Below are 15,946 nucleotides of genomic sequence, written 5' to 3'. Positions count from 1 at the left end.
CCACCATTACTGAGCACTTAAAGGGCTTCCTAATAGATTTCATAAGCAATTCTTAATTTAAAAAAATGGAAGGTGTTTTGGTATTTGTGTTATGATATTTAAACTTGAAATTTATATTGTTAGAAAATATATTCACCAATATAACAGCTGTACATTTATGAGCCACACAATTTAAAAAACCTTAAAAATGATGAAAGCTACAAATTTTAATCAGTCTATAGTATATTTATTTTGTAACAAAATAGATAAAACCAAGTATTAAAGTATACTATTGTTTGCATTTTATACATATTGATTATTATGCTGAAATCTGATAATTTAACATTCAGTGAAAATAAATTTTATATTAATTGTTTTAAAAATGGCAAGCACATGATTAAGATAAACTTTTTGTTCATCAGAAAAAGAACTTTGGGAGTAAATAACGATATAGCAAATCCATTCAAAACCTAGGTCTTCATCTTTTGTTTCTTGGACCACTCGGGTGCTTCCTTTTTGGTCTGTTAAAAAGAAAGAGAAAATTAAGTAAAATGTTTACTAGGAGGGTAAGAAAGACAATTCATAGAACTCTGTACCAATATGCATTGGGGCTTTTTATGTAAGATTACAGTAAATAATCACTTTTCCTAATTCAGAAGGATACTTTAGGGACAAAGGTTTTATGTTTTGTAAGAAATAATCTCCCACCTGGTATGTCTGTAGAAAAAATACACATCTGTGTTTTCTGGCTCAAAGCCTGTATTTAACATATCTTACGGAAGTGAGTATCAAATGAATTGTTTCTATTTTCAAAGAGAATTATAAAAAAAAAATCAAGGACACAGCTTCTTTTTTTGTCAGTCTCATCTATCTATATATATGGACATTTATTCATTCATTCAATAAATATTTATTAAATAATGACTAGATCCAAATCACTGTGCTTTGGATCTCCTGAATTGCTAAGTATTTACCACAGTACTTCTGGGGTTCACTGCTCAATCATTTCAGTGTACAAAGAGCTTGGCTGTACAGAGTAGTAACAAAAAGGCAAAGGAGATAGACTTACAGAACAAAGTACTCAGAACTCCTTATACAGGGCACTACATAGGCAGTCAAAACAGCTTACTATAATTGTGTAGCATTCGTTTATATATGACAATATGTTAAATATGAAGCTTACTGCTTTTCCACTTCCATCTGTTTAAAATTATAAAGGACTACATTCCTAAATATATATACATATATGTATGTAGGCACATAGGTAAGTATGATACTTATAAGTTTATGTTTTTTATAATTTTATATGCCATAGTTGTTACATAAAATGTTGGAAGTGACATCAGTGGTCAGCTTTTCTTGACCTATCCACGCCCTTGGCCAGCTTCAGTTACCACCAAATACCTCCCCTCCTCCCCACATTGCCACCTTTATAGCATAGTTCTAACCTGAGCTACAGATGCTTTTACACGGTGTTCCCCACAGGCAACTAAAATTCAGTATGTCAAAACGAACCCCCAATCATCCATATTCTTTCTTGGTAAATGGTACTAGACTTTGCTCAGTCGCTTCAACCAGAAATGTTCTTTTCTTTTTCATCTTAGATTTCTCCTTCTTTTCACTTGCTACATCCATGTTAAATAGTCCCTACCTTTTACTGAATATCCTTTAAACTCCTCATTCTGTTCCTATCTTGACCCCATTGGCTTACCTTGGGCTCTTATCATTTCTGGCTTAATTCCTGCCATAGTTTCCTAACTCTGATTTGGCCTTCTTTTCTATTCTGTTCAACTCATAGTCCACGATCTGTCCAAGCTTATCTTTCTAAAATGCAAAACTGCATTAAAACACTTCAGAGTTCTTTCTTGGAAAGAAAAGTCCAAAGTCCTTAGTATTAAAGGAGAAAGAAATTTCCATGATAGGGAAAGGCCAGGTGCTGTCTACCAAGAGAATTCAAAGGTGGCTGAGCTGAATGCTAGTTTATTACCGGGTGATGAGAAATGTAATTGTCCTTTGGCCAGGAATGCCTATTACTTTTGCCAGTCTTATTTAAAAAAATTTTAAACTAAGTCACAGACCATAAAGAAAAATCAGAGTAAAATTGGGGAGTTGCTTACTTCTCTTATAATCAGATTGAGAGGTTTGGGTGACTGAAGAAAGGTGAGTCAACAATAATCTAAGATTCTCACAATCACAGTCACAGAAAAACCAGTGTTTGTGAAATTGTAGATCTCTTGAATTATACCTCAATAAAACTGGAAGGAAAGGAAACTGTAGCTTTTCAATCCATGGGTAAGGAAATCACTTTAAGACCAGATTTGAGAAAGAAAAAAAAATCACACAGACTAGAATACAAAATATCAGAGTACCTTGCCATTGTAGGGGTTAAATTGTGCTCTGAGAAACTGTGATCTTCACTAAGTCATGATGTAAAATGGTTTTCTTAATTGTGGCTCCTGGACAAAAAAAAAATCTAAAAGCCACTTCTACACACCAAGTTACAGATCGTCCAGCTTACAGCAAAGGGTATATAGAATTTGCACATCTCCACTTTCTCAGTCAACTGATACTAAAAGTTTTATTACTACTATGTATGTTTGGGAAGAAGCTAAATAAAACTTTTGATATTAAAAAGGAATCTTAAAACTCCAAAGGACAGTACACGAATTCAATGGCAGACAGTTCTTCTGATGCCTTTTATCTGTGTTGGTCCCTTGCAGACCACCCTCCCTCCAGTGCATTCTTTCTTCAGATGTGTTAATGAAGTAGATTTGCCACAAGTGTACCTCTGTCCTGAGGATTAACTGCTTTTCTACTTCCTAAATGGACTTTTCAGATCTTTGATTAAAATTAATTTTATAGCTTGCTCCCACAGGACTAATGCATGTTCCTATCCCTAGGTTACTGTGGGGCACCTCACTTTCACAGTCATGTTCTAACTACTTCAATTTAGAATACAGGGCCCCTTAGCATCGGGCCCACACTTCTCTAATCCTGTCTCTTGACACTCTCCTACATCAACTAAATTATTTGTAGTTGAGATTGGTTTAATAGCACTTCATTGAGCACCTACTATGTGCCAGTTCCTTGTTTTAAGTGATGGGGATATAAAAATGAGTTAAGACCTTGTGACAAAACCTGCTGGCTGCCTGGCCTTATCCACTTTCCCTTCTTAATAAGAGAACTCTAATTTTATTAGAGTAAAGGGCTCACCCAGGTAAAAACTACGTTAATCAACCTCCTTTGCTACTAAGTATGGCCATGTGACTAAGTTCTGGCCAATAGGATGTGAGTAGATGTTGGTTAAAACTTATGGAAACGCTTTTAGGAGGGAGATGGTATAGTCCCCATTTCTGCTTCCTGCTTACGATGCAGATGTGATGGCTGAGGCTACAGCAAGCATATTGTGAATCTGAGGACAGAAGCCACACACCAAGGATGGTTGAAGAAAAAGGCAGAAGTAACTTAGTTCCCTGATGACTCCAAAGGGCCAAATATTAGGCCTTTAATGCTTATCTGAGAGACTGAACAATTTGCTTAAGCCACTGAACTAGCAGTGGAAAACAATTCCTGGATATTGACACTTAACCTTTAAAAAGTTAGGGTTTATTTTGTTTCATGTTTATCTTAGCACTTAGGAAAGTGTCTGGCCCCAGTAGGTACCCGAATGCCACACTTCCTTTGATGTTTGTGGCTTGAGCACAGTTCAGCACAGTGGTTAAAGAACAAGTTCTGGGATGAAACAGGCTTCATCCATTCATTTGCAAACCTGGGAAAGTTGATGACTTCTCAGTTATCTCTTGTGTAATCTATAATAATAAAAGCATAATATGCTAATTAGACCAGATGTCCTTCCGGAGTACCTTCCAGACGAAGCCAGGGCTGTGAGAGAAGCCTGGGTCCTGGGTGCCAGAGGGAAGCCGGTGCCGGCAGCTGGGGGAAGGAAGGCCTACTCTTGCACAAATGTCGTGCATCGGGCCTCTAGTATGGAGATAATAACAAATAATTGTGCTGGATATTCTGGGTACCCTCAGATCTATTCTCCATCCTTGTCCACCCGCTCTTGTGCCCAGGAAGCTGACAGTGGTGTCTTCTAGTTTCTGAAATAGGTTTAGTCAATGGGCTTGTAGGTGGGAGGAGAAAGAAATTGTGATATTTATTCCCGAGCTCCTTCTTTGCCTGGCCATGTTTAGTAGTGGCTAAATTCTCTTATAGGAGACCAAAGTTTCCATAAGAAGGCTCCGATCCCTCTCCTTGCACCTTGAGACCTAGGAGTGACAAAAGCGTCAGCTACTAGTCCTGAAATGTTCCCCCTCACGTGGTTTCCACATGCTTGTAAACAGTCCCTTCAGAATGTGACATCTATTTGGCATGAGGACCTTGTCAGATACAGTAACCTACATCAGAGGGTGTCGAGGGAATAAAATGAGAAAATGTATGCAGAAAGCACTTAGTCCCTAAGAAGTGCTAACTATGAACAGTATTTCCCACTTAATGTTCTCTCTGCCTGAAGAGCTCACTCCTATTTTTCAGGACTCAGCTCAAAAATCGCCTCCTCTAAGAAGCTTGCCCTGATACATCCAGGCTTCTTTTGGTGTTCCTTTTAAGAACTTAAAGCCTTCAATACTTAACTTGTTATATCATTCTTACAATTGTTTACTTGAATCAGTCACTCAATAAACTGTGTATTCCTTAGAGTCATAACATATTGTTCAATAAATGTTAGATAAATGAATAGATTTATTTTTACTGTCATTTTAAAATCTAAATGCTTTATATATTAATGACATAAAGTATTTAGTGGCGGATCCCTATATTATCCATAATTTTGACACTGAGTACAATTAGATTTTTGAATATTTAGTAATTCTTAGCCATACAAGAATGTGAGAATGTGGCAAAAATCTTTATATCCTTGTTGCCCAGAACAGTACTTGGCACAAAGGAGGTGCTCGATAAACATTTTTTGAATAAATAGATGAATGAATGCTGTTTTGGTCTGCTATGACAGAAGCCTCACAGTTCTATATAAGTTTGGACATAAAGTCTCATGAGAGTCTACATTCAAGAGTTTCCCCTACATAACGTGACAGAAAATGCCTCTACAGTAACACAACAATATGGTTCCAATAATCGGACAACAACCACCCTGCATGGCGGGCAGTATTTATCATTCTCAGTAACACTGGGATTATTCAGTGGTAGTGACAATAACCAGTAAAACAGGGAAGTAGTATAGTCTGTTGTATGAATTAAAGTTCACTGATCTGCTCAATCTTTCTAGATAAACTTCTGCCTTCAGCCATATGACTGTCTGGAATTCAGGTGACCTGTTAATAGACTATGTCACGGTGGTTTCTCATTTACATCAGTATCTATGTTTAATCACTACTAAATTCAAATAAATTCCAACGCAGATAACAGTGATTTTGGAAAGTTGATTTCTTATTCTCATGAGATGCATATTCCTCATTTCTAAATATTTTATCAGTAAGGCACTATCTATCCTAAGTTTCAGATACTGGAAGCTTCTAAGCCTCTACCAGCTCTTGATTAGTACTGAGCAAGGAGTGTAAGTGAGATCACTGATTGGCAAATTATGGCCCTTGGTCTGTCTGTGTTTGGATTGCCTACTAAGAATGGATTTGACATTTAAAAAGAACAAAAACAAAACAAAGAAACAAACAGGATATGCAACAGAGATTGTATGTAGCTACAAGCCTAAATAGTTACCGTCTAGATCTTTAAAGAAAAATTTGCCGACTCCTAATAGATGACTGTTTAATCAATTGGGCATTATAAATCAATTCATGTACACAATTAACTGGTTTTTATCTTGGTAACTCCACTCTTTAACCTATTTAAACAGTAGTGTTTCTTTTATATTAGCATATTAAAAAGATTAGTTATCCTTCACACCCATAAGCTGGCACTTCATGTAACAAATTTTGTTATTCTTCTTCAGTTATTTTTTTATTTTTTTAGAGAGGGAAGGGAGAGGGATAGGAGAGATAGAAACATCAATGATGAGAGAGAATCATTGATCAGCTGCCTCCTGCACGCCCCTTACTGGGGATCGAGCCCGCAACCTGGGCATGTGCCCTGACTGGGGAATTGAACCTGTGACCTCTTGGTTTCTGGGTCGAAGCTCAATTGCTGGGCCATACTGGCTGGGCTAATTTTGCATTATCACCACATAGTCTTGATTTGACCATTTTACAGTATTATCTCTCAGTTTTCATAAGGACATAGCTGAACTTGTACCTCTTTTAAAACATTTTCTCTTATAAAAGAAATAAAGTTTATTGTAGAAAAATAGATAAGCTCAAAGAAGGAAATAAAACTACCCAATTAATACTTAATATTTTGATTCTTCTTCATTTCATTCTCACTGCATAACCTTATCTTGAGGTACTGGCGAGATCTTACTACTACTTATGTACCAGTTAGAGTCAGGATTTCAGGATATCAGAATCAAGTTACAAGCTAAGGTCAGAAATGTGGGAGGTCAGGGTCAGAAGAAATAGTTCATTGCTTAACACAGAGAAGGGTCAGCAAAGCAGATCCCAGAGGGTGATAGGCTAGATCTCCGGCTGTATCTTGTGGTTTTCATCAGACCCCATGTTTCCCATTAACATCTACGTCTTCCATCTGCTTTCTTCCTGTAGATTGTAATATAAGGGACACATCAGAGTGTCTGTCATAATCCCAGCCAACTTTCTAAGAAAATCTTGCCTGGCAATGATCCTTGTGAATAAACAGCCCTGGGCAGCTTTACTTGGTGCCATGTGACCCCTGCTCACTATAATGGCAGCCATTCAGTAGGCTGGCTAATACCCGTCACAAGTCTGGCCACAAAGTGTATCACCCAACAAGGATGAGCTGTGCCAATTAGATTCTTGCTCCAGGAAAATACAGGGAGGACTAGGTGTTAAGAGAGTAGATGTGGGAAGGTACACAGAAACGTCTCAGGAGAAGGAGCCATGAGCAAGTTAATGAGGAAGTGGAAAATACGAATAACCAGAAACTGAAGAGTGAAACAAAAAGAAGCTGATGTACCACTAGAGGAAAAGATCCACAGACGCAGCTGCAGAAATTCGTATAGCTGCCAGGCTGGTAAACTGAGGCTGCCTGTTTTCTTCATCCTGTCAGCTTGGTCTCCATTATTGTCATATAGATTCTTACAACAGTTACCCTTATTTACTCTAGATTGTAACTCTGTCACTTTAAAAAATTTTAATTAAAAAACATTTATATTAATTTCAGAGAGGAAGAGAGAGACAGAAACATCAATGTTGAGAGAGAATCATTGATTGGCTGCCTCCTTATGCCCTCTTACAGCAAGCATGTCAAACTAGCGGCCCATACGGCCCACAACGAATATTTTTGCGGCCCAGCCAATATAACGGTATGTAAGAGGCATTTTGATAAAAATTTCATAACTTAATTTTTACAATATCCTGTTATACATAATTATTAATAAGGAACTACAATGTTCGTTAATGACTGATTACGATAATCGTGTTGCATTCATTTCCCTTATGCGCCTTACGCGTAGGCGCACCATTTCTCTCCACTAATACCAGCAGTGAATATTTCAGCAGCCCATTGCCACACCATTAGTCTTGGACTGACTTGTTTGGTGTGCGCAACAGGAAATATTTCGCTTTTGGAGAACAAGAAAAATAGGTATATTTGTGTTATGCTTATTAATTTGTATAGCTATTCAGTGTCTGGTAAGTTAATGTTCAAGAAAAAAATATCAATTTTTATTAAAATGTTCTATTATTTTATGATAACAATTACTCATTTATTTCAGCCCTTTGTAGTCAGCATGTCTCTATCGAAATAAACCTATGTATCTATGAAAATTGAAGCTTTTGGTTTTTTTGCGGCACACATAAACTTAAACCTTGTTTATTGGCCCGTGTTAGCCTTTGAGTTTGACATGCTTGCCCTACAGGGATCAAGCCCACAACCCAGGCATATGCCCTGACCAGGAATTGAACCGTGACCTCTTGGTTCATAGGTCTATACTCAACCATTGAGCCACTTCAGCCGGCCACTTCTTTTTTACTTTAAAAGGTTGAACTATGTAATCACCTCATTGATCTTGAGTAGCATTATCTGAATGTATAATGAAAGAGCTTAGATCAGAAGCTCCCATACTTGACTGATTATTATAATCATCTAGGGAGTTTAAAAAGAATAAGATTCTGAGGACTCACTAAATCAGAATATCACAGTTAAAATCTGTTTTCAAGTCTCTATGTTCAGATGGCAAATATATTTCTTCTGAGAAATTAAAGCATGCATGGGAAACCATGCTGAAGTACAGTGAAATATTTAATAATGTTACTCCTATTTTGATTCTGTTGCCTATCATTATTCCTACTATTTGTTAAAACATCACTTTCAAATTGTTCTAATTTATTATTTAACTAATTTCTGTGCATATACATTTCTACCTAATATAAGCATTCCATTTAATGTTAATATGATTGATTTCATACTTTATGAGGAAACAGAGCAAAATATACTGTTTTACAAATAAAAGGTGCTGGATGATACTTTGCATCCCTTTTATTCTTTAAAAAAATGTATTTATTTTTATTAATTTCAGAGAGTAAGGAAGAGAGAGACAGAAACATCAATCAATGATGAGAGAGAATCATCGATCGGCTGCCTCTTGCATGCCCCACACTGTTGATGGAGCCCACAACCGGGCCATGTGCCCTGACTGGGAATCGAACTCTGACCTCCTGGTTCACAGGTCAATGCTCAACCACTGGCCCACACTGGCTGGGCAATTCTTATATAAATTAAACATTTATAAACATGTCTTCCTGATTCCTCTATAATTAGTCCCTGGAGACTTAAGGAGGTAAATTTGAGATTAAGGTTAATTTCTGGGCAAGTCCAACATATTAACTAGAACAATAAAACCTAATTACTAGCTATAAGATAGGATATATAAATATTCTATTGAAGCTTCCCTTTTCTGAATATGTATACCAGTTATACAGATATTTCTAGGCCCTTTCATTAAAATACTAAAATTAGTTTAAAACCAACATGAACAAGAGGCAAAAAGATTTAAGTAAAATGTATTTAGTGAAAAACAGAGATTAAAATTTTAAGTTGTTTTTTTCTTTTTGTACTTACAAAGAGTGTTGGTTTGGGTATGAATATATTATCTTCATGTTCTCTAGGCACATTCAAAATCTTTAATTTTTGATTTTCTGTCACATTTTTTGATTCCGTTTTAGTAAGAAGTAACCTGTCCTCAGAACACTGACTGCGCATATTAGTGAGAATCTGCTTCATTGCTGCCAATTCCTGTTGATATATGAAAATAGAAGAAAACAGCAAGTATGATTTCAGCGCATCTATAATAATAAAAGCATAATATGCTAATTAGACCAGACGTCCTTCTGGACGTCCTTCCAGACGACCTTCTGGACGAAGCTGGGGCTGCGAGGGAAGCCCGGGTTCCAGGTGTCAGAGGAAAGCCGGTGCCGGCAGCCGGGGGAAGGAAGGCCTACTCTTGCACGCATTTCATGCATTGGGCCTCTAGTAGACTAATAAGGATTGACATTAAAACTTATTTTTACACATATGTAATACCTTAATCAATAAAGAAATTAAAGATTGAAAAAAACAACAACCCCAAAACACTTATTTTTATTCTTGGAGTAGAAACAGTTGAAACAATTATACTATATAAAATAACATATTAATGAACAATAGCATACATGACACACATGGTCACTGATAGTTTTAGTATGATAAACAATAAATGTCATCCCATAGTCTAATGGTTCCTAAGTTTTTCTGCACATTGGAGTCACCCATGGAGCTTCAAAAACGACTGAAGCCTGTGTCTCACTCCCAGAGATTGTAAAATAATTGGGTTGGGGAGTGACCTCAGCATTGAACATTTTAAAAGATCTCTAGGTGATTCTAAGGACAGACAAATTTGGGAACCATTGGCATAATTACATTCCACTATAATTTTTCTACATGTTTGTTGAGTAAATTATTTAGGCATTTAACTTTTTCTACTCGTAAATTATACAATTTCCTTCTGAAATCTTATATGAAGATGGGAGGAAATAAAAGAGTCCAAATTTTTTTTCTTGCTTACTAATCAGCAGCCCAAATAATAAGTTGAAAACATCTTCAGAATGTAACCATGTTATTCCCTATTGTCTTACAAATGAAAAATGGAGTTAGCTTTACCCAGTTGCTATTTGGACTAAGAATTATTATCTGAACTTGTTAAGGAACTCAGGTAAAAAATTTTCACTAATTCCCTCTTCCAAGTCTATTTTGTCTTTCATTTTTTTCTATAGTCGAACTTTTAGCACCTAACATTACTTAGTGGATATTTATGATTAATCACTAAATTGACCCAATCAAACACAAGCATATGGACAGAGGACAGAATAAACTCTCCTTTATTATATGTAGAACAGTGGGAGGCTGTTTATTTCATCTTCATGCCAAGACACAAACTTACGGTGATAGAAAGATGTTCTGCTCCCTTTTACTAATCTGTTTATAGACATCAGCTCTGTGTCAGAGCAAGTTCCTACAGGCCTTTTTTTCTTTCTGGCTGTCATTAGTTCTATTTAGAACCATCTAGCTTGAGTGGGTATTTAAAAACAGAGCTGTTGAGTTTAAGCCACAGAGCTTAATAAATCTTAGGGCCAAGCGAGGAGCTGGAAGAAATGGCACTGGAATCTTCTTTCTCCTTTTGCAGTACTGGGGTTGGCTAGGCCAATGCAAATGAGGATGGCTACATCTCAGACTTGGCCAATATTTGAGACTTTTGAAGGCTCTTTTTGCTTTCAAGAGTATGTTATTTCATTTATATGCTCCCCTAGAGTGAAGTAAATAACCACTGATTTCCAGTAATGTTAAACATCCCTGGTATTATGGCAGCTTTCAGCTCCTGTTCTACTTACTACAAGAAGTAGAAGGGAAAGGGAGATGACAGTCTCTCGGCACAGCCAAAGAAAATTTCTACCTGGAACAACCTCCCTTTAGTGGCCATAACTTTTTTTTTATCTTGGTATGAAGGTTTAAAAAAAGGAAAAGATTATTCCCCCCCTCCCCCACCTACCTCTAGTCTACAGATAAATAAGGAAAAGGGGATCATACTTGCAGGGGGGAGAGGGGAGGCAATGAGCACGAGGAAGAAGTTGCATGTGTACTAGGCAAAGGGTTTGGCCCCTAAGTGCCCTAGAGAAGACCATCTTTTGTTTCTCTTTGGCTTCCCTCTGCTACTGGTATAGGAGCAGTTATAGGAAAGAGATGGTCCCTGAAGTAGGAGACAGAAGGGAAATCCAATGTCTTTGCTTTATCCAGACGAGGATCACGCAAACTTAGGGTGCTGTCAAAGCACTGCTTTTTTTGAATATATTTTTATTGATTTCAGAGAGGAAGGGAGAGGGAGAGAGAGATATAAACAATGATGAGAGAGAATCATCAATTGGCTACCTTCCGCACGTCACCCACTGAGGATTGAGCCCGCAACCTGGGCATGTGCCCTGACTGGGTATCGAACCCTGACCTCCTGGTTCATGGGTCTATGCTGAACCACCGAGCCACCCTAGCCAGGCTCAAGGCACTACTTTTGTTCACTGATAGTATTAAACAGTGCTAGCATGGTTTGTGAAACCCAGGTAAGGAACATTTCAAAAGCAACAAGTTTCTGTAAACTTCCTGTTAGGGTAATACAATGGGTATGGAAATAAAATGTAGAACAATCTTGTTCAGTTTTACTATGTTTGATCATATAGCTGATCCCTTTCATATTAATGGTAAATTTGAGAACAGAAAATTCCACGTTAACATCAAATAGATCAAATAGTATCCAAAATACCAGCATCTACTGAACACACAGAAAGCCAAGCACATGTAGTGGAAATATATTAGTACTGGGTGAGAAGTCAAAGACACAGCTATTCCTGACTCTATTATTAATTGTGTAAATACAGACAATCTACTCTGGTTCAATGAGCTTCAGTTTCCTAATTGATAAAATGTATGCTTGTGTTACCTTTTTGGATTTTTGCCCGTCTGATAAGTTTTTGTGTATGTTTGTTTTGCATTTCTTCTACTGTGAGGTTGAACAGCTTTTCATATATGTAAGGATATTTCCTTTTCTACTGGGTGATTGGTCATTTTCTTACACTTTTCAAGGAGCTCTTTATATGTTAGAGATATCAGCCCTTTGTAACATGAATGGCACTTTTTTTCAATTAATTTTTATTTGACTTTATTTACACTTTTTTTTTTGCTATGCACTTTCTGATTCTGATGTAGCTGAATATGTCAGTTTCCAACTTTATAGCCTTTTCCATGGTTCTTCTTCAATTTTCCTCAAGTTACTTTTATGGTTTCTTTTTCTTTTATTTTTCAAACATTTAGATCTTTGATCTGTTTCAAGTTTATCCTGCACTCTGGTGATAAGTGTGGTGGATTGAACATTTTTTCCCCATGGCTATTCTGTAATAACAACATTATGTACTGCACAGACAAATTTTTCCTCACTGACTTGAGATGCTAACTTTACCATATACTAAACAACCACAAATGTATGGTTTATTTCTGGACTTTTAAATTCTATTCCAATGGTCTTTTTATTCATTCATGCACCAATGTTCTACTATTTTAATATTTTATGATTGAAGTGTTTTCTGGCTATATTTTTAGAGATAGGGGCTCAAAATCATGCCATTTATTCTAGTTCCTATTTCAATCTTGACTTTCTTATAGTTATTCCCCTTTCTTCTTTGAGTTCTGCCTTTTCCCCTTTAATGGATGAAATAATATATGCTCTTTAAAAAATATTACCTAAGAATATCTAGCTTCTTAATCATAATGTTTGCAGGAATCAATTTTGACTGTTTTTAAGGCCGCTGCACAGTTGTTATTCTGAAATTTATTTTTATTGCACATTTAAAAAAAATATATACTTTATTGATTTTTTACAGAGAGGAAGGGAGAAGGATAGAGAGTTAGAAACATCGATGAGAGAGAAATATCGATCAACTGCCTCCTGCACACCCCCCACTGGGGATATGCCCGCAACCAAGGTACATGCCCTGGAATCGAACCTGGGACACTTCAGTCCGCAGGCTGACGCTCTATCCACTGAGCCAAACTGGTTAGGGCATTTATTGCACATCTTGGCAAGTTCCATTATTTCGTGCATCTCTCTTTTTGTTATTTGATGGCATACAGTCTAGTATGTTTTCAAGACAGGGTACTGTGGAAGAAAGTATTGTGCGTTCTTTCAGAACTTGGATGGGATTACTTCTCTGTTCCAAAGTCAAATTTCTGAGAAGTCTGATGTCAAGCTGATTCCTGTATCTTTCAATGTATTTTTTTCTCTCTGGAATCTTCTATATTGTTTAGCTATTCCTTAACTTCCATCTTTTTACCTTTTCTAAGTCTTAGGAGAATTCGCTGACTTTTGCTCACATCCTTCTACTGGCATTTTACTTAATACAGTAACTTCATGATTTTCATTGTATGTTATGATTTTAGCAAAATTTTAAAATGTCACAAATTTTTACCCCCACTATTAGTTTGTTTGTTTGTTTATTTATTTATTTATTTATTTCTACATGAATTGTGTTTCAATCTTGTTTGGTTATCTTTTGGGGGCTGATAATGCAGGCCTTTTCCTGACTTGACCCAGGGCTCTGAGCACTTCTCCAGATAGGGTTAAATGAAAAGACTGCAGCAACAGATACAATCAGCATCTCCATGAACTTGAGGCTCCTCTGGGGTAAAGCAGACTCCCCATAATCCCAAGGATTTGTAAAAGGGGAAATCACCACTAGTCTCTCCCCCAACTCTGCACCCAGCCAAGCCTAAACCTCCTGAAGAAGCCAGAGTGAGCATGAGGGCGTACCACCTTTGACACAGCCACTAAACCAACCCTGAGGTTCCTCAAAGGGGAGGTTGCCCAACCCAACCCACACCCCTGCGGTGGTACATCAGGGTTGGGTCCTGAGATATAACATCCCACTCCATCCCCATTAGCTGGAACCCAAAGTGCCTAGTGCCATTTGAGTCTCCCACTGTTTCTTGTTTTATGAAAAGACTACTTTCTCAAATCTTTCTGAAGAAACTAATTACAATGCTTTGTAAGTTCTTTCCTGCTCCAGAATTTTCCTTTGTTTCCTCTGGGGAAGACGTTCAGTTTCTCTGCTTATTCTGATTTTTTCCTTATTCTAATTTTCTTGCATTTTCTGATGGTCTTTGGTTGTATCTTCCAACTTATGAATGAATGAGCAGATTAAGTGTTTTCTTTCTGCTGTTATGGTCCATTCATCCGAATGAAAGAGTACAATATCTGTAAGTGTGGACAAGCAAATCTGTCTAGTAGACTTTACTCTAGGGTCCTCAGGCAGAATATAGGTTCTCTTCTCCAAAAGGAAAAATGTGGAGTGTCTTAATCCAGAGCCTCTTCATTTGGACAGTTCTAGCGTATCCCCAACAAATCACTCAGCAGTTTTGAAGCCATTTCTCCAAATACATTTTAAAATTCCTGTTTTTTTAAAATTATAAAGCATTACTTATTCATTGTAAAATTCAAATACTGAAAAAGCACCATGCCCAATCCTCTTTTTCTTTTTATCACTTGTTAGACACCTTTAAATACTATTCTATAACACAGTCTGATTTACAATAATATTCATTTATTCTTTTTTATACCATAATTGACCTTTTATTTTAAAAAATTACAGGAAATGATTTTTAGATAATCTTATTTTATAAAAGTACTGCTTATATCAAACATTTTATGTCCCTATCAATTCCTTTGAAGACCTGCCTTTTTTTAAAGGTACGAATTCTGATTGATGGGACACTTGCCCTTGAAATAGAAAGTTCCCATTACTTATTCAAATGTCAAAATTAAGATTATTGAGAAGTATATTGCTTTATGGCTGGCCAAAATGCTGCTAGCACATTTTAGGTAAATAATAATCTTTTTTAAAACTATGAGGTCATTCTGTTTAAAACTTTTAGGATAACTCACAGAAAATAGATAATATTTATTCAAATTACACTCTGAAGGGCTGGGCTATTTTAGACACTTATATGTGAAGCAGCTCTTTAAAGAAATAAGATGCCTATACAGGTCTGTCTGGTATAACATACATAACTGAAATTAATAAAACCTGGAAGACCAATAGTGTTATGCTATGTTCTGATTGCCAATTAGACCTGAGAGACTCTGCCAGCTGCAAAGGAGGGTCTGGCTTTAGAAACATCTATATGTATAAAACCCTAATATGCAAATAGACCGAACAGCAGAACAACCAAACAACCAAACAACCGGTTGCTATGATGTGTGCTGACCATCAGGGTGCGTGTGGAACATGGTAGGCATTGGCAGCAGGCGGTAGAGCGTGGAACATGGCGGGGATCGGCCATGGAGGGATGGTGGAGCAGGTGAGCAGGGGTGCCAGACCAAAGGCGGGTGCTGGTCACTGTCATGGGGTGAGCCTCTGGTGGTTACTGAAAATTCTTTGCTTCCGTGCACTCACACCTGATGCTGGCACTGGAGCCGCCATTTGCACCCGCTGCCGGTGCCTGGTGCCGACCCTGATTGCTCAGCGTCGTCAGCGGGGGCGAGCAGTGGCTGCTGGCCCCAGTTGCCCCTGAAGGCTTCTCCACTTCCCCCTGCTCCTGAGGGGTGACTGGGGCTAGCAGCTGCCTCTTGCACCCATTGCCGGCAACGGCTCCACTTGCACCCACAGCTGGCGCCAGCCCCAATCGCTCTGTGCCATCAGTGGGTGCGAGAGGGGCCGGTGCCATCAGCGTGTGGGAGCAGTGGCAGCGGGAGTGGGGCTGCCAGCAGATAGGGGACTGGGGGCTGCAGTGGGAGGGACCAGGTAGGGGCATGGAGGATGGGCCGTGACTCATCCCTGTGCCCATCGCA

The 15,946-nt window shown here is 37.8% G+C and overlaps 1 protein-coding gene across 2 annotated transcripts in view; it reads right to left on the bottom strand.

The window, feature by feature from the left end:
- Positions 1-237: 237 nt before the first annotated feature.
- PIBF1 (progesterone immunomodulatory binding factor 1) overlaps positions 238-15,946 on the bottom strand; it is a 227,257-nt gene continuing 211,548 nt past the window's right edge. The window contains exons 17-18 of one of the 2 annotated variants that reach the window (XM_005885649.2): positions 9,145-9,318; positions 238-500 (exon numbers count right to left, since the gene is read on the bottom strand). In XM_005885649.2, coding sequence (XP_005885711.1) covers positions 450-500; positions 9,145-9,318 — 225 coding nt within the window. In that variant the 3' untranslated portion in view covers positions 238-449. Of the gene's footprint in view, positions 501-2,357; positions 2,436-9,144; positions 9,319-15,946 lie in introns of those variants that run through there. The other variant, XM_014532881.1, reaches the window with a different exon arrangement.

Source organism: Myotis brandtii, unplaced genomic scaffold (genome assembly GCF_000412655.1).
Source record: "Myotis brandtii unplaced genomic scaffold, ASM41265v1 scaffold92, whole genome shotgun sequence".
Lineage (NCBI taxonomy): Eukaryota > Metazoa > Chordata > Mammalia > Chiroptera > Vespertilionidae > Myotis > Myotis brandtii.
The sequence above is the reverse complement of the archived record's forward strand: the minus strand, read 5'-3'. Positions and strand labels throughout refer to the sequence as shown.